Source organism: Zosterops lateralis (assembly GCF_965231275.1).
Source record: "Zosterops lateralis genome assembly, chromosome: 3".
Taxonomy (NCBI): Eukaryota; Metazoa; Chordata; class Aves; order Passeriformes; family Zosteropidae; genus Zosterops; species Zosterops lateralis.
In genome coordinates, this window is record NC_139764.1 from 6,576,810 (window position 1) to 6,603,304 (window position 26,495).

General features: G+C 43.1%; 1 protein-coding gene across 1 annotated transcript in view; it reads left to right on the plus strand.

Annotated features, from left to right (window-relative positions):
* ISM1 (isthmin 1) overlaps positions 1 to 24,385 on the plus strand; it is a gene marked incomplete at its 5' end in the record, with an annotated part of 39,689 nt that extends 15,304 nt beyond the window's left edge. Inside the window, 5 exons of the mRNA XM_083856095.1 lie at positions 5,968 to 6,204; positions 14,655 to 14,922; positions 17,959 to 18,102; positions 20,297 to 20,386; positions 22,074 to 24,385. Coding sequence (XP_083712221.1) covers positions 5,968 to 6,204; positions 14,655 to 14,922; positions 17,959 to 18,102; positions 20,297 to 20,386; positions 22,074 to 22,591 — 1,257 coding nt within the window. The 3' untranslated portion in view covers positions 22,592 to 24,385. The remainder of the gene's footprint in view (positions 1 to 5,967; positions 6,205 to 14,654; positions 14,923 to 17,958; positions 18,103 to 20,296; positions 20,387 to 22,073) is intronic.
* Positions 24,386 to 26,495: the final 2,110 nt, after the last annotated feature.

A 26,495-nucleotide genomic window follows, 5' to 3' on the forward strand; every position in this document is an offset into this window, starting at 1 on the left:
ATTTGGTCCATCCATGGCCACTTGGTCACACAGGCAGAGGTACTGCAAGTTAGAACTGCACACACTGTCATTTTATACCAATTTTGCTGGAGAACTGGAGAATAATAGAGAATTATTAAAACATAGATCATGATTAACAGGAATTATTATTATTATTATTATTATTACCAACTGTTATCAGTGATTCATCTTTTACTTGCACAATGTTTAAAGCAGATGCTCTATTTTGGACCTGCTTAGTGAAAACAGTTGTGTACATACAAGCCAATGTCGTCTGTTTTAAATTATTTATTAGCAGTGTTCATCTAAAATGCACTCTTTATTATTGGAACAATTAGTTTGTGCAGTAATCTAAAGATAAGTAAGGTTTTTCACTTCCCTGCTATATTTGAGTGAGGGGAAAGCTCATTTTAAGGAAAAATTAAAATATCTTAATAGCAGAGTGGTTGATGTGACACCCCTGTGGCCTGACTTTCTGTCTGACTGCCTGGACTGTATGTGGCATTAATCATAGAAGAAATCTTTCTCTGTGGATCTCTGATAATATTTCTCACCTGTTACCCTCACTGCCTGCTTCTCTAACACTGCCCTCATACCTTGCTCGGATAGGTCCCGTGCTGCTTATACTCACGATAGATGAAAAACATAAATAAACTCCAGGAATTAGATCACCCAAATTCATTACACATCTTGGATCTGTGGAGATGAGAGTCTCATGTAGTATCCTGGTGTGTTATTTGGCCTCCCAAGACTGGTTAATTTTAAAGTGATCATTTAGCACTAACCTGAAAAACCACGACAGCCTTCAAAATGAAAACAATCTGTTTGGGCAGGTGGGAAATGAAACCAGTCCTAATGGCTGTAATGGTTTTCTCTGAAGGCCCCAGGCCTCATTTTGTCTCTGATAGCAATGTAATCTTTTATAGCATCTGTGAAGTTTCCTAATAAATAAAAGTTCCTTGTTGCTGGTGGTTGAAGATGCTGTACAGGTGCATCATGAAAGTGCAGTGACAGACCCTTGGTTTTCAACTCAAGACCTCTTGTCAAGATCATTTTACAAGATATTTCAAAGGAGTATACAAGAAATAAGAAAGCCATGTAGCTGCAGCAGGGATTTAGTAATAGATTCCCTTGCTGCCTGGGAGCTATTAGAACATAAGTTGTATCAGTTTTCCAAAATCCTCTCAACTCCATAATTAGCAGTGCTTGCAAATGTGCCCTTACTTTGGCAAGTGGGGAGTGAATGAAGACAAGTAATAAATATGAAGGGCATAGAAAGAGCAACTGCTTCAGAATATTTTCTGTAGCTACAGTCATTCTTCCCTTATTCTCTGTCTTGGTTTTTTTTTTCCAGAACTGGAAATGGTATTAAAATAGGGAAGAGAGGAGGGAGATGGACTCCTTGCTTGCCAAAATTGCAGAGAAATTCCCTTTTCCCCTCGTTTGATATTTTTACAAGTTCCCATTTCTGTTTAGCTTCTCTGTGGGGAAGAGAAGCACTACATTTCCCAGCAGCTCATGTCTATGGTGACAGAGGGAGAAACATCATGGGAAGGCCAAGGAGGGAGAGTTAACCTCCAGCATCCCACAGAACATTTTTTCCTGCGTGCAGTATTGTCCCTTGGGGCCTTAAATATAGTGCAAGTCCCACCTGGATCACCAGCACTGAAAATTATCCTCACAAAATCCCTGTGAATTGCTCTTCTTTTGTGATTTATAGATGGGCACAAAGACCTTGATACGTACTGACCTATTGCCCTCCCTTTTTCAGAAATGGGTGTTGCAAGGTGTGTTATTCTGTATGCAAACAATGTGTCAGATTCTCTCTCAAGGGTTTATTTCCTTTCCTTGACACAGAACTATGGATTATGTGTTCCTGCCCTTACATACTGTCCACACTTGGAACACTCAAAAATCCTAAGCTGTTTTTGTATTGGGAGCTTCTATAATTATCTGATCCCATGAGGCTTGCAGAGCTGTAGCTTACAGCCAGTATGAGTAACCTCTTAAAATCATCTTAATGGAAAGTTTAAACATTGTGAATAATCCTTTTAAATGAAAGGGAAAAAAGTGTTTTATCTTAAAATATTTAGAGCAGATGCACCATTTGAGTAAGAAACCAGTGTGCCTGAATTAGAAATGTCATAACTTCAAAGAAACTGAGTCAGTAGTTCTGAATGAAGTGACATAGCTTTTAAAGAAAGGCAAAGCAACACTGCTTTCCCAAAAGCAGCAGGAATAAAATTGTGTACACCTAAAAATAAATAGCGTGAAATGTAAACATAGGAAATAACATAAAAATAAGAAGAGAAGAATATCCCCCCCAAAAAAAAAAAATCATCTATTAGCTTTGGAACACAAACCCTATTTTCTTCAGAAAGGATGCTGGCATTGCAATAAGGACAAACTTTTTCCTGCTAGATGGGTCTTGGAAGAGCCTTTGCAGAGCTAATGCAGTAGCACAGGGTGAGCATAGTCTTCCCTTCACATGCAGTTCAAGCTCACTTCTATTTGTGGCAGCCTCTTTAGTCTTTTTACCAGAAATGCACATTTCTGGTAATACTGCAGGTCAGCTTAGACATGCCATCAAGAAGTGTCTTCCTAAAAAATGGAATTGTCTTTATTAACTGGAAACAAATGTCATTTGACTGGAAAATGTCCTTTCAGTTGTGGTATCATGAGCAGATAACTGGAATGATCACATATGCTGAGCATTTCCACTTGCTTGTGTTGCTGTAGGATACAGAGGCCCAAGGATTCCTGTCTTGGGCTTTCCTAATGCAAAAAAGACTCTGATAGTGACGCCTAGGGAAGGCTGACCTGGAACAGAGACTAGACAGTGCTAAGAGAATACAGTGCTAAGAGAATAAAGTAGGTACTTATTAAAAGGCCTTTAAGGGTACACCTTGGCCAGGACAAGAGCCTGACCAGGGCTACACCTGAGATGGACCAAAAATGGTCACAAAATGGGCAACCGGTCACAAGGTCTCACGCTTTTATAAGTTTTAGTCCATTTGCATATTGGGGTTTAATTGTCCAATTACAGCTTCAGATTATGAAGTCCCATCCTTTTTGTTTTCTCTCTTCAGCCCATCATTGTTTGTGCTTCTGGGCCTGAAAACTTCTAACAGTTGTCCTTGGTCTCCAGCAGGAAAAGGATTTGTTTTGTCTACCCACTCTGTGAAGAGAGCTTGCTAACACTTAATATGACGCTCAGAACTGCAGCCCTAGGCAGCACAGAGTCTGAAAAACATGAAAGCTAAAGCTTAAGGCATCAGGAGACAGCACTGCCTCTAGGCAGAGCACAGGGCACAGTTTAACCTGGGTCATTCCTGCCAGGCATCAGCCAACCCTGTTCTTGAAGTCAAGCTCCGTGTCCCACTCTGTGTCTGCTCTGGGGCTTGGCAGTGGCTGCCATCAGAAATGTGTACCTGATGTGTCACTGGAGTGTCTGGGTGGTGGCCACCCTGGGCAGGCAGAGTGGTCCATCCTCCCTTGCCTGCAGCAGCCTTTGGGATGGGGCAGTTATCTTGTCCTCCCTGCGTTTTCCTTCCTGACGTCTCGCTGGCTCTGTAATTAATGACAGCCCCTGCCCCAAGCAGCTTGGTCGTGGGCCCGATCAGCCTGATGTCATTGCCTCACCGTGACAACTTCCTAACTAACTCCATGTGATATTCCATCTGTCTGACGCTTATTAAAAACTCTTTATATGGCCCTTGCTGTTGTAGTTGCTGAGCTCCCCGCAAACATCACCGTGAGGAAGGGAAGGGCTGTTATCCCCACCGAGGAACCTGTCAGCATCACACACCAAATCTTGGCAGAGAGTTAAATGTGGGTCCCCCAAGGCCTCCAAAGGCCTTGGCCAGCTCTAGCTGCCTGGTGTGTTAATGTGGAGAATGAGGATGCTCCTGAAGGGGCAGACAGATAGGGAAAGGACGGGATTGTACGTGAGAATTCTATTAGTTTTTAATAAAACCTTACTTTGTTTTTAATAAAGGTAAGATAATGTGCATGATACCCCAGTAAAAATAGTTAAGTACCACTTTTTTTGTTGTTGTTCCTAACTGAAGTCACTTAACCAGAGCACTATTACACCCTGTAGTTAGTCAGACATAACTGAAAAGCCATTTAATCCTCGAGCACCAAGCCTGTTAAATTCTATCTGAAAAGTGTTAAGTTAAAGCATTAGCATATGAGTAAGGAAACTAAAGTTAGCTAAGTGGCCCTCAGTTTCATTTCCTAGAGCTTGTTGCTGTGTCATCTGCTTTCCACTTTATATTGAATAACGGATGGGCCACCAAAGTCATCTGAAAGTCCTTCCTGGTCTCCAGCAAAGGGAAGAGCCTGTTTTAGCCTTCAAGCAACGCAGACTGTCAGGAACACACACATTTTTAGCACTGCACACATGCGCTAATTCAGAATTTGTATCTGTGCTGTAGATAAATGTATAAAATTACGCCTTTTGGCCCTTTCAGAGTGTAACCATTCTGGGCATGACAATACAATAACAATATTAATTCTGCTAAATTGATTTTGTTCTTTACAAATAGAGTGCAGTGAGGAGGATAGAGGAGAACTACCTTCTTTTTTAGTCAAGACAATTTCACTTAGTCCGAGGTTAATTCTTCAAGTTTGGTTTATTTTAACTCAGTGAATATTTTTCTGTAATGTGCACCGGTTATATTGTAACGTCTCTTTAAAGGTCAATTTAGAACTTCTAAGCAAATAAACACAAAATAAAAGAAAAGGCATTGGAGCTGTTATCTATCTGAGAGCTTAGCTAAAGGTATGCTGTGGCTTAATTTGAACCAGGGGAGCTGGATGGAGATTGCGTTTAACCAGAAATGCTGGCAAAAATATGCTGCAGTAGAGCCAGAACCACATGTGGCCATTCCACTTTAATTGTGCTTGTTTTAAAAGATAGGTCTTTAACATTTACCCTCTCCATGCTTGCTGTCTCTTTATGAACTGAAAATAAAAACTCCCCAGGCAGTCGTACTAAGACCTCAAGCTAAAATTTTTCAGCTGAGTCAAACCCAAAACCTGCATTGAATCTGCCCCATAGGTTTTTTGTGGGGTTTTTTTGGGGGGGTTTTTTTTTGGTTTTGTTTTGTTTTTGTGGGTTTTTTTGGTTTTTTTTTTTTTTTTTTTTTTTGCCATAAGAAGGTTGGAGTTCTCTGCTGTTTCTTCCCCCAAGTCCCCAGGCCAGTCCTAACCCAGGGAGGCAGTGTTTTGATACTAAATGTGTCTCCTTGGTGAGGTCAAAGGCAGTGGCAGCAGTGCTACTGGTTCAGAGGCAGCCTGCTGTAATATACTACAAAACCCAAAAGTACGCTCAACAACAACAAAAGCATTAACCGCTGACCCACAGCTTGGTGAAATTCAATCCCACCATTAGGCAAACATGAAAATGAGATCCCCAGAGGAAGGAAGGTTCAGATGTTCAAGACCAGAGGAATTGGGTGAGGAACACAGAGACGAGATGGAAGTTGTTGCAGACTGAGGGGAGAGAAGGGGAGGTTGCCAGCTCAGTGGTAGGATCTTTTAATGCCATAAATTTCAACATGGCCTTAGCAGTCAGTGTTTTTGCTTCACTTTGGAACAAAGTAAACGAAAATGATTTACAGGATGGATGCCTTTCAGCATTTTTAGGGACATGTTTAATGTGGTACGATTTGATTTCCCAGGGGTTACTTCAAAGCCTCATGTTTCTAGGTTTGTTTTAAGTCTGATGCGTGTGTCCATGTGTAGGTGCTCACCACAGGGCTGGAATGGTTCAGAAGCCTGGAAGAACTAAGTCCCCAAGTCTGACTCAGTTTTATCTTGTGTCAGCTGGTTTCAGATCTGTGTTTCAGTAGTGAGCCGTGGGTCTAGGTGCTGTAAGGCTGCAGCCATTGGAGGGATGGGGGCACTGGCAGGACTGCGCACTCTCAGTTGTCATTATTTGGCCTTGCTTTTCTTCCCCAGAACACACTGACTGCAGAGGACCAGTCTCCTGAGGACAGTTTCACCCTTAACCCCGAGGAGCAAGGAGAATACCCCGACCTCCAGGCTGCCCGCCGGCCATTCCCTAAAGAGCAATTCAGGCAGGAGAACGGGCACACGTCCTTGCAAAGAGATGGACCCAGGTCTTTCCTCCTGGACCTCCCAAACTTCCCTGACTTGTCAAAAGCAGATATCAATGGGCAGAATCCCAACATTCAGGTACAAATTTATGTCTACGTCTGACTTTTTTTGCAGCTTACACAAAGTTATTTTACTGAACCAAGAGAACTTTCAGCCTGTCTTCCATGACGTGCAGCCAGAACAATCTGTCTCTACCAACAGAGAATTTATATAGTAGAATATAATGTAATATAGTATTATATATAAAATATGTATAATACATACTTTTTCTCTGTAAGTAAATGTACATATTGCAATTTTTTTTTTTATTTCTCCTTAAATAGTGTTGATTGCATAAGTGTGGAGATCAGTGTAGACCTGTTTGTGATACTAAACCCATCTTTGTGATACTAAACCCATCTCTGTGATTCCCATTTTGGAGCATATTGCCTTCGCTGAAAATAGATGGGTATTTAATTTCTGCCTTCAATTTACTGTTGTAAAATTTGTTTGTGAGCAGATTTGCTTTTTGTAGGCTATTATAAAATGCAACCATCCCCAAAGGCTGACAGAGAACAAGTCTTTCAGTTTCAGCTCAAAATGCATTTGTCTGTATGGAAGCAAGACTTAAATTTAATTTCTGCAGCAGCTGCTTGTAGTATAAAAAAAGTTGTCTGCAAGAAACTTTGTTATATATTATTCCTCAAACTGTTCTTGGGTTTGGAACAGCCTCTTACAAGCCACTTGCATCTTGAAACTTCAAGGATCAGAAAGAGGAAAAAATGAGTGATTTGTTTTTAATTCAGAGCCTTAAAGCAAAATTGGCATTAATAAGCAGTCATTTTAACCAGAACAATAAATTCAAATGTTGTTCTGCCTAAGATGTGCTTATAAAAACAATGCACTAGTAGATCTGGTTTTCTGGTTAAATTAATTCCTGGCTTCTTATAGTCCCCCAGCCCACAAAATTACCATCCTTTTGATATGGCTAAGAAGTACGTATGTAAAGATGTAATAGATCTGCTGGTGAGAGGCCAATGTGCTTAAGAGGGCTGGAGCACCTCTGGAGACAGGCTGAAAGGGCTGGGGCTGTTCAGCCTGGAGAAATGAAGGCTCAAGGGAGACCTCAGAGCACCTTCCAGTGCTGAAGGGGCTCCAAGAGAGCTGGAGAGGGATTTTTTACAAGGGCATGGAGTGGTAGGACAAGAGAGAATGGCTTTCAACTGGCAGAAGATAAGTTTAGTAGTGTTAGGAAGTAGTTTTAGGAAGAAATTCTTTTCTCTCAGGGTGGTGAGGCCCTGGCAGAGGTTGGCCAGAGAAGCTGTGGATGCCCCATCTCTGAAAGTGTTCAAGGCCAGGCTGGATAGGGCTCTCAGCAGCCTGGTCTGGTGGAAGGTGTCCCTGCCCATGGCAGGGGAGTGGAATGAGATGATTCTTAAGACCCCTTCCAACCCAAACCAGTGCATGATTCCATGACTGGGTGAGAAAAAGCTGCCCCCATGGCTCCACTCCCTCACATTCCCTGTAGATGAGTTGGAGCATTAAGAAAATTCACATGTTTGGATCAAGGGCAGGTCTAACACTTGATGGGGCAAAGGAGTAAACATGTTCAACATGTGGTGATGGAACACATCTCTCATGCTAGGAGAACCATTCCAGAAAACAAAAAAAGGGAAGGTTGGAAGCTGTAGGGGCCCAGATTGTGGCATGAGGCAAATTGTGCAGCACCACTGTTTGAACAGTGTGTAAACTGCAGAGGAGGACAGGACGAAACAAAAACCTTCCCTGAGGGGTAACAGCATACAGCGTTTAGACACAGGGATAAAAGAGATGGAAACAGTTCACTGGATTGTCTTCATGGTAATTGCTGCTGCTATGACCTCTTTTTCTACCACCTGATCTTGGAAATGTGTCAGCAACTATGTCAGCAGTTTTACTGGACTCTGAGAGCTGGGAAGACTAGTCTTGTAAACTGGAAAGAGGCAACATTGATCCCAGAGCTTTTGTGCACAAGGATGAGCCCTTTCAGAAACAGACTCCCTAAGTTCTGCATTTTATTTACTCTGAATTTACTCTGCTTACTTAGGTGAGTAAATAGTGATTATACAAAGCTTCTTTAAGTTCTTAGTTGACAGTCTTACAGCTGGTCAAGCCTCATGGAGATAAAACTCCCATTAATTCCTTACAGAGTCAGAGAAAGTTTATTTTTTTGCCTAAAGGTTGTAAAAGTTGGTCTACTCTTTTACAAAAAAACAGGATTATAGTGAACTCTTGCTTGTTAAACAGTACTATATTGACCTGAACAGAAATAGTGACACTTGTTGACTTGCAAATTTCTCATCAGCTATTTGGCAGGTGAAAACAGAATTAATGCTTATTTTTCTTTTTGCACAGTGGCTCCCAGATCTGTAAGTTACAATCCTGGGAGTGTTGATTTAAAGAGTCCTCTTAGGACCAAGAGGTCGGATAGAAGAAAACAGCCTCTGTTTTAAGATAGCACAATAGCCACATTTTCTTCTCAAAGACTCAAACCTCTTTTTCCTTCTACTGCACAGATTAAAGATAACATTTTTTTAATGGAAATTATACCTGGGGAATTAAAAATCTAAGAAAGAGGCATAAAATTCTTCCAAAAAAGCAGGTGGAGAAGATACTCCAGTGAATACTCTTTAGGGCCATTCCTTCTCTGGTTTCTGTGAGATGGCACTTGCTGTATCATGCCCTGGTATGTGCTCATTTAGTGATGAACTGGTGAATATCAGAGCAGCATCAGAGAAATTCAGATTACCCCAGGTACCACCATATTTATTAGATGATAATATAAGTACAGCAGACTGTACTTACATTATCAAGAAAACCAGAAACTCCAGGAAAACCCTCAGAAGCAACAGTCAGAGCTGCAGTAATCCAAATTAATATGACTCTTTGCATACAAGACCAGGACAACCCTTACTGGCCTTTCTGTGGTGTTCTAGCCTTGTAAAATCTTCCATCATTTAAAGTGGCATCTTATGCTTCAGCTGTGCTTCCACACCGGTTGTTGAGAGCAACCACAGTAGCTGCCGTTGAGCACAGACTGTCTGCTTGGCTTGGGGTACTTTGTTTTCTTTTTTGTCATTTTAGCAATTCTGCCAATGCCCGGAAGACTTCTAGGTGAGAAGGTGATTACAAAACCTGATTACACATTTTTTTTTGGATTTCCTTTCACAAGTAGAAAATCCCTGCTGGCTAGGTCTGCACTTGTTTGACAGTCCAGCCAAGGGATGCCTATGCAGACCCTGTAATTTTTCAGGGTTGTTATTCAAAGTCAGAATTGTTCTTTCCCCTGGGTAGCAGAATGCAGTCATGTGGGAGGTGTACAGGAACCTGCCTATTTTCCATTTCTGATGGGTTTTTCTTGTCTGTTCCAAACAGCCTTCTACAACCTCTCTACTCTTTGCAGCCAACCTTCTGTTTGGAGCTAGATGTTTCAACCTGCAACTGAACTCTTGCTCTTGTCCCTCTCCTTTTCTTTTTACTACTGGTTTCCCAGGTTTGTGTATTGCAGCAGGGGCAGGGAGTGTCCTGCTGTGTTGTTGCACTGCTTTGCTGCTTCCCTGGCAGTGCTTGACACCATGACAAATGAGCAGAAAAGGGAAAACTCAGAGAACCATAGAGTAGTTTGGAGAGGAGAGGACCTTCCAGATGTGATGATGGGCAGGGACACCTTCCACTGGATCAGGTTATTCAGAGCCCTATCCAGCCTTGTCACACCTCCAGGGTCAGGGAGTTCACCATCTCTTTGGGCAATAAGTGCATTTTGTTGATAGTAATGTTCCTCACTGAACTTAGATCTTGGTCAAGCTTCATGACCAATAGAGCTGAAACACAGCTGGGCGAGCTCCAGTTGTAATGGATGTGTTAAACATTTTGATGAGGTGACACGTTCTGGGTGAAAACCACACAGAAAGTAGGATTCCTGTTTAAAACCATGTTGATAACCATGTTAATTGACAGGAGTGGTTTTAAACCAGAAGTTAATGTCTGCTTGGTCTTTGTAATTTGCCATGAGGCCTGTGGCCATATCCACCAGAAACACCACTCCAGTGCTGCTGTGTTATCTTTGTTACCTACTTGTTACCTATTTTCACTCTTTGATACCTGCTGGGTTGCTACCTTCTCTTAAAAACACGTCTACACAAACCCACCCGCTCTAGCAACATACACAACTACAGAGAAACAAGGCTTTGGAAAAAGAACTGCAGACCTCAACTCTTCTCCAGCTTCACCCATGGCCATTTCCCCCACCTCCACCTGCATCATAATGTCACTTTTCACACATTCTATTAGATGCACTTTTTAGCTATCATTTACATTTGCCATTTGAAGCTGCTGGTTTCACTCCATTGGAAAGCATCACCCTCTGGGTATTGTCACAGAAGACTCAACAGGGTCTGACCAGTTCTGCCAGTCCCATCTCTAATTTAGCACAGGGAGAACTAGAGTGCTCCAGAAGTGCTTGTTTCTTGTAAGACCTGTAAGGTTTAATACCTTGAGGTAGTGGCACACCAGTTGCTGCCAGGTGCAGCGCTGGAAGCACAGGGCAGCCTTACAGGAGTTGGTTGTTCCTCTGGCCAGATGCAGAGGTTTGTGCAGGCAGAGCTGAGGTCCAGGAGGCTGGGGTTCAGCCACTGTCAATGCCAGAGCTGTGCACGTTTCTTTATGTCATGCTGTAACAAGATCTCACTGCAGAGTGCAGAATTCAGAGCTAGAACCACATTTTTATTTCTAGGGTTCAGTTGGGCTCATCAGAAATTGCGAATTGGATTGACAGCATTGAACAGAAATTTCAGGTCTCAATTCACATTGTCTTCTTTGCTGCCAACAAAGTTCAAGGGACCTGCACTTTTCAAGTCCAAAAACTGTTCTAAGTGGCCTGACACAATCAGCAGTAGCGTCACCGCTGATAGCATTTTAATTAAATTTATGTGATGTAGAGCCAGATTTACCATTTCAATCTCTTACACTGAACTTGTTTCTGTTCTCCTGTTATACTTACCTCATTGCTGACTTGCCCATGTCTATCTTACCAGAATGGCAAGTTCTGTATTGAAAATTTGCATCAATTGCATGAAAGAAACTGGATAAAAATGTTGTAGGATCTGCTGCTTGCACAATATCACAAACATAATCCTTCCTGAAACATAATCTTCCAGTCACTTAGGGCAATGTTTACACCAGTAAAGTGAATTCAGAAACATTGTCTCAGTAAACAGGACAAAGAAAACAGAACTTTTTGTGCACTCCAGCAGGCTGGGATATTTATCTTCTGTATATTTTTGGCCAGGAGAAAATTGGATGTTGGTGTCTGGAGACATCTGTGTGTGATACACTTGTTTCATTAGAAATTGACTGCAAATCTGTTGTTTTAATGTGCCTACGCCAATTGCTTTTAACAGTTTTCAGAGGAATGTCCTTATTCCTAGCTTGTACAACCATAAAAGAAGTGGCTTTATTTTAGGTTTGAATATTTCTGGGGATGATTGTGGATTTATACAAGAACTATGTTACCACAGACATTTTGGGAAGCTTGAGAAAAAAAAGAACCTTTACAGTTTTGATAATCGCTGGAAGAAGAAATCAGCCTCTAAAATGGTCTCCAAGATAGAATTGCTAAACCAGATCTATTTTTTAATATTTAAGAGAACATGTTTTTGTTGGAATACTTATACAGCATGAAAGCTTTTCCAGAGCTTCTCTAAACGCCTGGTTTTTATTATTCTAGTTCTTGATCTTTATTCTCTAGTTCTTGATTTCTTTATTCCTTTTTATAAACAGCCCCCAATATAGAAACTGATCAAACAAGTTGCATGTTTCAGTGCCATATATGTGTACAAGTATGTGTGTAAGTGCAGTCATGGACTAACACTGTAAGTCTATCTGTGAGTACTGGGAAAAACACAGTGAAAGCTCAGTTTTCAGAATTTTATACTGACATAAGGGAGCAATTGCTCACCTGAAACAGCAGCCTCTTCTCACAGTTCTGCTCTAATTTCTGGGTCATAGAGTGGAGGAGGGATTATGCACTGATTTCCTCCCTGCCTCTGGAAGGTCCATTAAGCCAAGACCCTGAAAACACCAGAGCTGGTTGAAGCTGGCTTCTAATTTCCAAGAGTGGCAGTTCAGACAATCCCAGGATTCTTTACAGGATTTCTTTCACTGTGTGATTTTTATGCCACAATAAACAACACCTTGGTAATCAAAGCTTAGAACAGTGGAGAGGGGAACATCGGCATGTGTCAGACTACCACGCTGGCTTTTGCTTCTGCTGCTTTTGGTTTTTAAATTGTCTCTGTGTTGGAAAACTTATTTTAGAGGCCTTTCTAATAAGCTTCTTCAGAGGTAAAAACAGACTGAAGTGGCTGACTGCACAGATATGTCTTGAAAGTAAGTTAGTGGCAGTGCTGATGGAGGTCTGGTGGGGTCTGACGACACTGAAGCGTGTGTGTTCCACCTGCCTTTCATCACCAGTGTGGCACCAAGCTCAGCAGGCTCAGCAGCTCTGTCCCTGCAAACCCTCTTTTCCTTAAGCTGACTTGGCATCATCAATCATTGTTTAAAATCAAGTTCCTGTTGTTCTTCAAATTGTCCCTGGTTGAAATAATGCCAAGTTCATGCTGATTGACTTTCACACTGCTACACATTATCAAAGCAAATGGAGCTTTTTTTTTTTTTTTTTTTTTTTTTTTAAATCAGAGGGTTTGTTTTTTTCCACTTTGCTGAGTCATTGCTCAGAGAGTTAGTGTGGTCCTAAAAATACTTGCTGCTAAAGTACTAGAATTGTACTAATTTCCAGGTGGGGAATACTAAAGCCCCACCACTGGCAGTGTTTGCCGCTCAATAAGGCGATTTCCTTTCATTTATTGTGAAAACTGTTTTGCTTGGATAGAGGGAACAGTTTTGAATCCCTGAACTGACTCTGATGTTTTCAAGCTTATGAAATCCATTTTAATTCTTGGTCTGTAGAAACTGAGGTTTAATGAAGTAATCGTTCCAATTCCATATTTAGGCTGGGAGTGAAATCCCCTTGTGTAAAGATGCTATTAGGCTGACAACTGCACTTTCCCTGGCTCTTGCTCTTTTTCCCCAGTGGAGCTTCATAGTAGCCTGCAAGTTTTTTTCATTTCAATGGCCTGGTCTATGGTAAAATGCAAAGCATGAAATAAGTTCAAAATCTGTCTCCAAAGAAAGGATGTGTAGGCATTGTTTGTGTTTGCAGCTCTGAAGATACCACAGTTCTGCTTTGCTTCCTATGTTACACTCTGTGGATCACAGGTAGCTGTGACATTTTCTATCTGTTTCTTGTGTGTGTGTGTTGTGATTTTACTAATAACAATTGTATAAAACTGATCTTTTATGCACAATGCACATCCACAGAGCTATGTAAATAACCTTTAGTGTAACACTACATTATTTCTGTTTTATACAACTTGATTTTCGTTGTGTACCATCTTGAAAGGCTGGGAATGCCTCTGTAGCTGTTAAACATTATAGATCTATCTGACAGTCACTTCTGGTTGTTTAGCCAGTCCAGTGTAATCACTGAACCACATTGGCATGAAACATCAGGGCATTTTATGATCTGTCTGTGGCCAGGCAATGCCAGCATGACTCACAGAGCCAAGGTTTCTGATGGCTAGTCTCTGCTTCTACCTAAATAGCCACCTATATGCACACACAGTATTTATCCAAGAGTTTTACAATTACACATTGTTCAGCACAGAAAGCAATAATCAAGGGTTGCTCCTATGCAGAATGATATTGACATTTGTGATGTCCGTGAGGGAATAGGGCAGCAAACTTTGAATTTTGGTTCTGGGCTTCTGTTAGAAACCATAAACAGGTTGACCATAACAGGTCATTATACTCTTCGAGCATGACAAAAGGACCTACTTTAGAGGGCTTTGCAGCAAGTGGCTTACTCAGCAACGGTCAGAGGAGCTGCTGGCTCCCATCACTGCCACAAAGTGTGGTTTCATGAGGCAGTAACAGCTGGGCTGCTGCCAGAGGAGTGAGACAGATGCAAACGCAGAGATACCTGGGCTCTGCATCTTGACCTTCACACACCAGGCCTTGCTTACCTTGAGCCAGCCCAAGTCCTTAGAACAAGCTCTGCACAACTGGTGCACTTCATACTTGCCTCAAATTCAGCCTCAGGATAGAGTACAGCTTTGGTTTTCTTTTTCCCGGTCATATATGTCGGGCTCCAAACACATTTTCCCATAAGGCAGAAAATTCTGCTGCAAAGATTTTAAGCACAGCATGGCTTATTATTTTGTGCAGGATTTTTCCTAGCCTCGGTTCCAAGGTCTGATTCAGCAGAGATAGCAGAAGGAATCACTCAGCCTCTGCATACCTCTAGGCTCAGTAATTCATGTATGGTTTACAACAGGTGAACCCCGTGGCATTGCACAGCCCCTTTGCCAGGCAGCACTTTGTCTTTGCTGTGTGGGAAGTTTCCCATTGACAAGGAGGAGACACTGACAGTCAAGCTGGTCTGTTTTGAACAGGTTACCATTGAAGTGGTGGATGGCCCCGAGACAGAGACAGACAAGGACCTGCAGAAGGAGAGCAGCAAGCCCAGCTGGCCGGCCCCGTCTCCTGGCTGGAGGAACTGGTGGCAGAGATCCTCCACCTTGACTCGCATGAGCAGCGGGGACCAGGACTACAAGTATGACAGCACTACTGAGGACAGCAACTTCCTAAACCCTCTGGGTGGGTGGGATGGCCATGCCCCCAGTCACCGGACATTCGAGTCCAAGGAGCAGCCGGAGTACGGTAGGTTTGGGTTCCAGGCCTCGTGTGGTGGGCACCTCGGGATTGTGAAAACAAGCCTGGGGGGAAATGAGGATGGTGAGGCATCGCTGAGAGCAGGCCAAGCAAAACAGGGTTTTTCAGCATGTGGCTTCTGTTCATCAGCTCTCAAATACAAATCTGTGCAGATGCACAGGCTGTACTGTGGTAGCTGCATTCCACTAGTAAGTCTATAATCTTGAAAATCATACCAGTTGTCCCAGAAGAGGGCCTTTTTTTAATCCAACGTGTGCTTTTTTTGAAAATAGAGGAAACAAGGTTTCGTATTTATTTTTAGAGTAAGGGTAAGTACAAATTTAGAATCGTGTGGTGGTTTGGGAACCAGAATATAACTGTTGCATAAATAAGCAAGATCTGAAACGTGGTAGTATTTGGTGGATACACAAATAAGATGAGTTATGTTAGTGCATGTGTGGGGAGTGGCATGTGCAGCAGGAACATTGTGTATTTGCGTGTGTAATATTCTTCCAGATGTGCCACGGGGAAAACAATTGTTTTCAGCTTGCTGTATGAAACAGTTGCAGAAACTAGAAACAGAGAGGAGCTACAGCTATTCCCTGCCCTGACAGGCTGCGACTATCCACATGGGAATGACCCCAGGGAGGTGAGCTAAACTGTGCTCACAGGAAGCTCAGAGACCCTTGAATTTAAGTTGAATTTAGGTTAATTTAAATACAGACAATTTGTAGTCAGAACAAGGTGTCAAAGCCACGGTACTTTTACGCTGGCGTTTCTGTTGTTGTTCCCCAGATGCTGCAGAGTGCCTGGGTAAAATAAACTTATTTTTCCCATGATTTGGGTGACTTGAAGTACTAGAGTCTTAAAAGTCAAGAGGGTTTTTATGGAATGGTGTGTTTAAACACACATATGTATTAAATTTTGTGGCCAGAGGATTAAGGTCTATCCCTTCTTTTTGCACCTACATTTATTTGTGGCCAGGGTTTATTGCCAAGAATTCATATCTTAGGTAGTTATTCATTTAAGTTAAACAGAATTGCATTCACAAATAATTGTGGTAGAAAAAACGTAGTAAGAATTACAAATATGAAAATAGGAAGAACAGGTTGAGCTGCAGCTGAAAATCTAACATGGTATATTCAGTAGTGTGCTTCATAGTGCAGTGTAAACAATAGATAGGTAGGTCTGAAAATTATCCTAGAGCTCCCTGCTGCACACCAGAGCATCCAACTAACTAGAAACAATTCCTGGCCTTCTGTTTAACCTAAAATGCTGGCCTTGTGCAGGAGGATGTAGCAGCAGATCCTGCCCAGGAGGGGCGTAGATGTTCCACCCACTGACGTGTTCACACCTTTCCTGTGTGTCTCTCTCTCCTCCTGCTACTGCCAAGGGCTCTCTCTGTCCTTCCTGGGCCTCCTGGGCTGGGCTGTTTGACAGGCATTGCCTCTGCTCACCTACCCTGCTCCTCGTAAACCACGTGGAGAGAAAAGGGTTGGAAAAGGGCTGGGAAGAGGAGCAGGGCCAGGCATATAGGGCAGACCACGTTTTCCTGAGACATCTGATGCCTTTTTGGACTGTCGTAGTGCCTGTCTGCTGGCAGATCCCAGAATCATGAGATTTGCACATTGACATTAGCCATGTTCACACCCACATCCACCTGATTCCATCGTGGTGGCTTCCCAATCATCAGCCGTGTCAGAAAAGGAGGAGAACCACAAAAGGTCCTTGCCTTCTGTGAGGAACTCACATCTAGGCAGCTTGCTCCCAGTGAGATATATAACCTTCCCGTACTCCTGGCAGTAAATGTTTAATAGCACCCCACAGAGTTGTCGTCAGTCATTACATATGGTACAAATCAAGTTACGTGTTCTACTAAGCAGCTCAGGAAGCCCACAGACAGCATGGCCCTGGGGGAGCAGGAACTGTGTGTAGCACAGAGGCCAGGGAAGGCAGGGATCCTCCCAGGGTCCAGCTGTAGCTTAGGTACTCTCACCTAGAGCTATAGAGCAGGGCTGCCTCAGAGCCACTAAACCAGATTTTGCTTTGCTACCAGTGGTGGTGTAACCCAAAGGAGCTACAACTGCAAGTTATCATCACAGGGTCAGTAAAATATGTCCCATGGGTTGCAGAGAAAACCATCAAGCCAAATGTTCCCTCAGCTTGGGGGGGGGGGGGGGCGGGGGGCGGGGGGCAGTGGGAAGGCAAGAAAGCTGGGATGGCTTCATGGGCTTGGTTTGGTGGCCTTCACATGGTGGGATGTGCAGCAGTTTCCACAGCACGCAAAGGAGACTGGTTCTAAAGAGTTTAGGTACTCATGGCAGCATCAGCCTCTGTGGTGCATACCTGGTGTCCAGTGCCTTTAGCTGTCTACCAGAAGAGAATAAAGTCATGTTTCTTTTTCAGAAGGTTCCTTCTAGCAAATAGCCAGATTTGATGTTATTGAATCATTCACATGAAATACTAAAAATCGCATGTTGTTCTTGGTGCAAGAGGAGCATGCAATTCCCTGTTCCTGAAATATCTGTGCCCTGTTCAAGGGACTGAAAAAACAAAATTGTGATTGTCACTCATGACCCTTTAGCTTCCCATAGCCCAACAACACGCATCTTGCCCAAAAATTGAGTATTGTTCTGCTATTGTTGTTGTGTTTTGAAAAGATGAAAAAGAAAACTCAATTTATCCTTTGCCTGGTTAGCCTGTGGTCCACAAACACATTCCTAAACGCAGGCAAATGACGTGAATAGATGTGTACTGTTAGTTCATGACCCAGCTTTGCAGCTGAGGATCCTCAGCTGCCAAAAGGTCAAAAGAGAAAGGAAATATTTTTTCAAATAATGTTGCATGCATTTCCCTGAGGAGCATCAAGTGTGAAAACCATTTAAACAGCAGGCTCGCGCCTGGCACCCGGCCCAAGCTTCAGGTAGAGACATCTGGATCCCATTCTTGTTTTGCCTTCTTAATAAAAAACACCGCACGGTAGTTTTTTCGGGTAGCGGGAGTTTTCGCTTCCTCCTTTCCCTGCTCACGTGTGTCCCCACACAGATTACATGGACGGCGAGGGCGACTGGAGCCCGTGGTCCCCGTGCAGCGTCACCTGCGGCAGCGGCAGCCAGAAGCGCACGCGGACCTGCGGATACGCCTGCACTGCCACCGAGTCCCGCACCTGCGACAGACCCAACTGCCCAGGTGGGGACCTGCCCTGCCTCGGGGCAAATCTGGGAGGAAACCTCCCAATGGGATTCCTCTGGAGAGCAAACACAAATGGCCTCTCCTCCGTAGCCGGTCTGGGGAAAGGACTTCCTCGGAGAAAAGTGGGAGAAACTGTTTATTTAAACAAATAAAATGCCCACAAGCATAAGGAATGAACAGTGTGAAACAACAAAACTTCTCGCCGCTCTGAAGAGAGATGGCAAAACTCAGGAAGTCCTTGCCGTGGGTGTAGCTCAGCTCACTCAGACTCCCACCAGTCCCAGTCTCTCTGGAGGTCCAGGCCCCAGTGGGGGCCCTCAGTCCTCCTCTGGGTTTTTCAGTCCAGAGCAGATTTAAACAGTCCCAAGAAAAAAAAAAAAAAAAAAAAAAAAAAAAAAAAAAAAAAAAAAAAAAAACAGTTCAGTAAGCTTCTTTGCCTCAGCTAGCTAAACTAACTAAAAGAAAAAAAAATATATATATATATATATATGTATGTATATATATATCTGTCCAACCTCTGACAAACAACACCGTCCTGAGCAAAAAAAAAATAAAATGCAGAGGAGTGAAGGCTGTTTTCTCAAACAAACTCCACGCTTCTTCTTTCCCTGCTTTGCTCTCAGAACCAGTCTGAGAGGCACAGAACTCAATATACAGCACACACAGAACAGATGGATGGGGATACAAGCATCATAAAGTCACCCTGGGACAGAACTCTTGGTGGGAGCTGCTCCCAGGGGGAGAGGAGAGAGGTGGGCAGGGGCGGGGAGAGCCCTTCTCCTGCACACAGAGCCTGAGGCAAGGTGCTCCAAGGCAAGGTAGACTGATTTTCAATGCCCTTTATTCGTAGCACCATCCCCTGGGGCTTCAGAGACAAGTACAGGCTTTCTTCAGGTCATGGCAGTCGTTTTTGTGCACAGGTGTTTTGTGTTCCAAAGGGTGTAATCTACTCCCTTGGAACAAATTTGGAGCTGTTTGAGAATTTCTAACCCGCTGTGTTGTTACCTCAGTGAGCTCCCGTTTTGCTGTGCAGTGAATGGCTTTGCCTGCATGGTGAACAAGGATGAAGGAATATACATGTTTGGCTTGAATATATTCAGGAAATATGGCCAAGGAGCCTTGCCTTAGCTCCTATCCATTCATAGGACTTGACATTTGAATTGTCCTTACCATCACACAGTCTTCTCTTTGGCAAAATCAGGGCTGAGCACTCGAGCCTACATCATGAAAATCTGAAGTTGCTACGGAAAGCTGTTCTTTAAATGTTGCTGTGTGCTTGAATTTAGACCAATTTGTCATGCAGTAGCTGCCACAATGCAGGGGATAGGTGCAAGTTCATTGCTTCCCAAGATCAGACAGAAGTAAAAACACAAATCGTGGTGGTATGCATTACTCTCAGTTTACTTAATGACTCAGAAAGGCAGGAATTCTTAAACTGGAGGTCAGGCTTTTTTTAATGGGAAGTGAAATGTCAGCAGTGCTGGAGAGGAGACTTAGAAGATTTGGTGAGAGAGTTAGAGAGAAGTTTCTCACTTGCAGATAGATTAATGTCTCCATTGCAAAGCAACAACTGTGAGGCAATTCAGGGGAAAAATGTTTCTGCATGCTCTCATGCATCCTAAAACCTCAATAATAAGGAGTTAATTCCAGAAGAAAGCAGCTAATCCCCAGTTATATTCTCTAGTATTTAGTACCAGCTAGCACCAAAAAGTGGCAAACTTGAAAGAATATATTATGTCATACAACAGACCTCCAACGATCAGCAAGCAAAATATATTCACTCTTTGAGGCTGTGCTGACATTTTTGAAATTACAAGGTCAAAGCTCAGCTTCTGCTGTTTATAATTCCAGCAGTGAATTACTGCCTTGTAATGGGTTCTTGGGTATCTATTATTCTACATCTAGTGCTGAAGTTAAGGCAAAACCCTACGATAATTTTATTGAAAATTGGCCTGAGGCTGTTTTGAAGCTTTGCAAGCCACTATTATGCCCCTGTCCAGGAGACTGGGAGAAAGTTCATTGGCAAGAAGATGGATGGTGAATAGACTTCATTATTAACCATATAGTTATCACATATTAAAGATCCTTCTGCTCTCTTTAGAGGTCTTTAATTCAATGAAGAGGAAAGGGAAAAAAAACCCTAAAACCTATTTGTGGTAAACAGCAGCACCACTAACATTGTTTGTCGTAGGGATCGAAGATACCTTCCGGACAGCTGCCACAGAAGTGAGTTTACTTGCAGGGAGTGAAGACTTCAACGCAACCAAACTGTTTGAAGTTGGTAAGCAGCCTAGTCAATCCTTCAGTAACAGATAAGAGACTTCTGTAGGATTTTCTGAGTCCTGTGGGATCAAGATACTGAGTTTAGCCTTTAGAATGTCAATAGTAACAGCCATTTATTATCTTGGTTATGTTTGTGATCTAAAATTTTGCTTTGGTCATAATATCTTTCCCCCCTTAAGTCCTGTGCTTGTTTCATCATAAAAGGGTTATTTGTTGTCCTAATTCAGAAAAGAGCTGTAAGACTCCACATTAATGGAGGGGGAAAAAAAATCAAACACTCTCTATTATTTTGCTGAAATAGCCTTGAATGGAAGACCCTATAAAAGCATTTTAAATACAGCTGTCACATTAAAAAAAAAAAAAAAAAAAAAAAAAAAAAAAAAAAAAAGGCAATGACTTTTATGAGCATGCATTGCTTTGCATTGCTTTTATAGCTCTGTGTGCTGCAGTGGGAGCAGCCAAAGCAATTTTATAGGACATGGCTTGATTCTGAACTTTCTAAAACTCAATCCATCATCTGCAATGTTCTGATTTCATTCCTTCAGTGGAACCATTGTGTGGCCCCCTCAGAAACACTGGATGCAGGATTAATTGAATAAATAGTGTAACCCAGCACCTCCCTCCTATGGTGGCAGAGCACAGTGGTTAATGACAGCCAGGATGAGACTCTTTAAGGAGATAGAAAAACAGGAGACCAATCACTAAGTAAATATTTTGCAAGAATGTGTGCTGTAAGAGTTTTAGGTCCCACTTAGTTACTCTCCTGCAGAGTCCCCTTAAGTAAGTGTGGAGCAAGACATGCAGAGGGGGTTTGGCAGCCCATAGGATGACATAGACGCCTTAAATAATGTTTTAGGTAGGAGATGTTTTCCTGGATTCTCCCAAGAGTCTTGCACAATTATAAAGTGCTGGTATTAAATATGCTACTGGTCTACAAATCACTTTAATCCCAGCTATACATCATGGCTCTGGTGCCATAAACTCCTGCTGATGTACAGCCACTCTGATGTTAGGTCACACAGGCCTTTTTAGAACCTGAATCACTTTTGGCTGCATTTGCCAGCTCAGATGTCAGTCTCCATATTTGAACTACAGATGCTTGAAATACCCCTTTGGAAAGTGGGTATCAGATGGAAAAAAGGATTTGTTTTGTAAAAGAAAGACTGAATTAGGGCCTAAAATGAACTTCAGAAAGAGTAATGCAGGCCTTGCTTGCCGTATTGGAATCTCTAGCATCATCTGAACTTAATCCTTCAACATCTGACTGCCATTTTTCCTGTTGATGTGTTCTGACTAAGGGTTCCATCTGGAGAGTGGCACCAAACCACTGTGATTTCTCTTTTTCTATTGCTTGTCAACCCATGGTAGTGTCTCTCGTGCCACATGGGGATATCAGTAGCCTAATTAAAATTTGCCAGGTAGAAGAAACACCACAGTATTTCCTACTGGCCTGGTTCTGCACTAACTCAGACTGGCACTGCCTGAGGCACTGAAGTCAGTCACACGTGATTTCTTTATCTGGCAAGACAGCACAGTGGGCAGGGCAGCAAGCTGTGACTGCCCTTTCCTTCTGCAGCAGGGCACTGGTGTTGAATAGCTACACTTCACTCATTTGTTATCACTGATCACACTAACTGGGATGCTGCTTAATGTATCTTAAGTTTCCATTTCCTCCCCTGAAACAGATACCGATAGCTGTGAGAGATGGATGAGCTGCAAGAGCGAGTTCCTGAAGAAATACATGCACAAAGTGGTCAATGACCTTCCCAGCTGTCCATGCTCCTACCCCAGAGAAGTTGCCTACAGCACTGCTGAAATCTACGACCGACTGAAGAGGAAAAGCTTCCGCTGGAAGGATGCAAGTGGTCCAAAGGAAAAGCTGGAGATCTACAAGCCCACGGCGCGGTACTGCATCCGCTCCATGCTGTCCTTGGAGAGCACCACGCTTGCAGCACAGCACTGCTGCTACGATGACAACATGCAGCTGATCACCAGGGGCAAAGGGGCCGGGACACCCAACCTGATCAGCATAGAATTCTCAGCAGAGCTCCACTACAAAGTGGACATCCTGCCCTGGATCATATGCAAAGGTGACTGGAGCCGCTACAATGAGGCCCGGCCTCCCAACAATGGGCAGAAGTGCACAGAAAACCCATCAGATGAAGACTACTACAAGCAGTTTCAAGAAGCAAGGGAATATTGAGAAGTTTTTTCCTTTTCTTCAGATGCAAAATAGCATTCATTTCCTGAATGCCAAAGAACTGGTGATGGCTGCTGCATCAGCTCCTCGACAGGGGTTGATCAGTTCCTTTCTGATGAATGTATATAATTGTAATATAATGCATAAGTATTTTTCACAGTGTGTGTAATTTATAAACACGCATCTCTCTGTCTCACACACACCTATTTTTGCATACAGACGTCCATAAGTCTCATCCTGATAGGATTTTATACTGCAATAACGTTCATGTAATAATGTGCATTTCATTTTATTTCCCATCTGTAACATAATGAAGGGGGTGGGGGGTAGCTGCCATCACCATCAGGCCCCAAGGCCCCAGCTGAGGAGGCACATATTTAAAAGTTGTTATAAACAATAGGATTGAAGAATGTACTCTTCCATATGGGAATGGTTTACAAGATTAATGCACCTACAGCATCAGTTTTCTCCATAATTGGTTTCATGGCTAGTCATATCTAAGGAGGGAAGAATTTTTTTTTCGGAAGGATAATAGTCAAAAGTGAATATAGAAAATCCCTAGCAATTTTTCCTCTTGGAATTCTTCCTGTTACCTTCTAGCTCAGGTCTTTGCAGCCCACCTGGGGTAGACTTGCAGGAAGATGTAGCTGTGGTTTTCCTATGGGCCAGAAAATGCCCTAGTGCAGTGATTCTGCAGGAGTTACAAACAGCCCCCTCCTGGAGACATCTCTGATACGAAGCTGCAGCTGTTGGGGCTTGCATCTCCAGAGCAGCTACCTGTGAACTGAGCATGCTGCAAGTCTTTAGAGGAGTGAGGGCAGAGAAGGAATCCATGTCAAAGGACCAAAAAGATCACAGTTCCTTCCCAGATTTTAATACAAAGAATGTTTGGATCTGCTTGTTTCTTTCTTTTAAGAAAGGGAAGAAGTTTATTATTTTAGAGAACAGTAAAAGTGGAATCCACAAGTTCCCTGGGATAAAAGATGCAACCAGCCCTTTTCCCCCATTTTTCTCATGCTGAGTGCACAGTGTCCTATAGAAGTAGCTATTTTTTTAAAGGAAGCTTTCTGGGAGGAGCTACTGGTGTCTTAAAATGTCTTAATTTTTTTAAAAAGCTAGCATTATTTTTGTAAAGTATTTATTGAATTGTAACAATGACTCACATGTGGGATATATCTCTAACGTGAAAGGCTTCTGTAGATGGAACTTGATTTCCAAGAACACGACTGTTGTTAGGAAAAAGATTTTATTTCCAAATTTTTATAAAGTGCAAGTTTAAATACATAATCCTATCATAAAGCAGCTCATATCTGCATTCTGATGAAAGGTAATAGTTACACCCTGGGTAAATAAATACTTACAGTTCCATCCTGTGAAAGACTGCCTTGCTGCAAGTTCATTTGGAAAACTAAGGCTAAATGTCACTAGAGAAATGCGTATTTTGGGGTTATGTGGTCTGACACACACATGTGGAACCTCACACAGTGGTGAAGCCAACCAGCATTGCGGCCAGTCTGAGCTCAAAGATTCAAGAGAGACACAAAAGGCAAATCCCTCTGCTATATACAGACACACATAGATGATATTTAAGGTCCCTTCCAACCCAAACCCTTCTGTGGCATCCTGTAAATCCTTTCCATGTCTCTGTTGGCCTCCCAGGTCCAGTTGGTTGTGAGATGCATGTGCTTGGTGCCTCTGGCATTAACACATGCACAACAACCCCTGAGCAGGGACAGCCTTGTGTTGGTCTGCCCAGGTGGTCCAAACCAGGGGTTCAAAGGCATCCTGGGCCGTGCACACCCAGTCTGATCCGTGCTGCAGAGCCCCAGCAGTGTGCTGGGTCTTCAAAAACATCCAGGTCTCCAAAAACACAGCAGTCCGGGCAAAGCCACCGCACATCTGCGCCAGTGACTGCTCCTCTGAGGTAACCTCGGCAGCTGGAAAACTTGGCCAAGTCATAGGAGCATCCCAGATCCAGACTTGAGTTGGTGGGGAAGACATGGATGTGTTCTAGCACAAGCTGGTAGTAACAAAACATGGTTAGTTGAGCAAGAGGGTAAACATGGGGATCACCCCTTATTTTTTTTATAGAAACCAGATTTTGTAAATTCTTGCAAGGTCATACGAAGGCGCCACTAGCTCGAGGAGCCAGTTAAATTGACAGCAGATGGATGAAAGGCACAAGGAGCTCCAGGATCACTTCACAGGGAAGATAGGTATTTTCAGGGAGAAAGCTCTGCTTCTTACTTAACAATGTGGAGGGGAACAACATTCTCAGGTTTCTCTGGAAGAGAGATGAGAGGGCCGTTGGTCACAATTCTTGAAATATAAAACACATCCCTCCCCTTTGTGGATTGGTAAATTATGGTGCTATTGAGAAATGCTACTACACTTCTAATACAGAACATAGCACGTAAAGTGTCAGGGAAGAGGAAAAATTATTCTAATAAATGAAATGACGCACAAAGTTTCAAGTCTGACCACTTGTAATTTGCCAAGGCTGGAAACTCTGAGGGAGCCAAATAACTTCTGATAGGACCTACTAGGTGTTTCATAGGATGAGTCCTGGAGTGCAGATTGAGATAGTCTGTTCTCCTAAGTAACACTCTTTATTAAAAACAAAGTCTGTCCTACTTCATAATAAATTATGATCCATTCAGAGCCTGGCTGCTTATTTTATTTTATTTTCTATTTTCTTTGTCTCCTTTCCAATGACCAAAATTGTACATGAAATGACTTTGTGTAGTAGACTTCAACAAGGTGCTGGAGTTTACTATAGCCAAATTAGGCTCTGTCTTTTATGTATAGAACTCCTCATATAAGAACAAGACCTGAGGAAAGGTTTGTGGCTCACATCCTCAGGCACAGGTCAGCAGTTAGGAGAAACTGTTTCTTACATTACCACAGAACAGGCATATTGGAACACTCAACTGAAGATATGGGGGGCGGGGGGAGGGTTTGAAACAAGAATAACTGAACACGGAAACTGAAACAAGGAACCAGTCAAGTCATCCAACTTATTTTTAACCCCAAATCACTCAGCAGATACAAATTGCAGCGCGGCTTCTGAGTCAAGTTGGTGGGAATGCATTAAGCTGGCACAGCTGCTGTGAAAGATGTGTGGAGCAGTGCCCTGAGGCAACCATAAATGGGTTGAATCGTACCTTTGATGGTTAAAAAGATGAGCGGGCCTGGCTTCACATTGCCCGGACAGCTGCTGAGCAGCAAAATTCCACTAACATAACCCACAGTGATGCATATGGGTTATAGGACAATATAGGGAAAACCAGAACCATACACACATCCATGAATCCCCACAGCCCTGCATTAGTTACCAGCTGCTTCTCCCCCCTCCCACTGTGCAGGCTGGTTAGCACTGTCAACACAAGGCATTCTTTGGAAAACTGCTGGTGAGCTTGCGGGGCTGTTCCAGATACAGCCATCACGGTGAGGTCTTAGGGCTGGCTGCAATGGGTTGGTGATGCACCTGACACTTAGATCTGAGTGGGGCCAGGCCAGGTGAAGGCAGGAAAGGGGGAAATTTACCTTTTCCTGTTGAAGAATCTGCCTTGCCTGAATGGTGGGGCCTTAATGACATGGGGTATAACTTATGGTGTCTCCCTGGTTGGCGATGGAAAGGCAGTGAGGGAGAGCTGAGTGATGGCCCCGGGAGCTGCCTGTTCTGAGGGGCCACCAGTGTTCTCCCAGGCCTTCCCTTTCTCCCCTTCCTTCATTCTCCATCAGGGCAGCCCTGGAACAGCCCAGCAGCCAACATGGCTCACAGCAGATTGGCTTTGGCTTACGTTCAGCAGAAGACTCACACACTCTTCCATCCCTGGAGAAAGTAATGTTCAGGTTGGACAGACTACACAGAAACCTGGCATGTGCCCTTCCTAGCGAGGGCAGG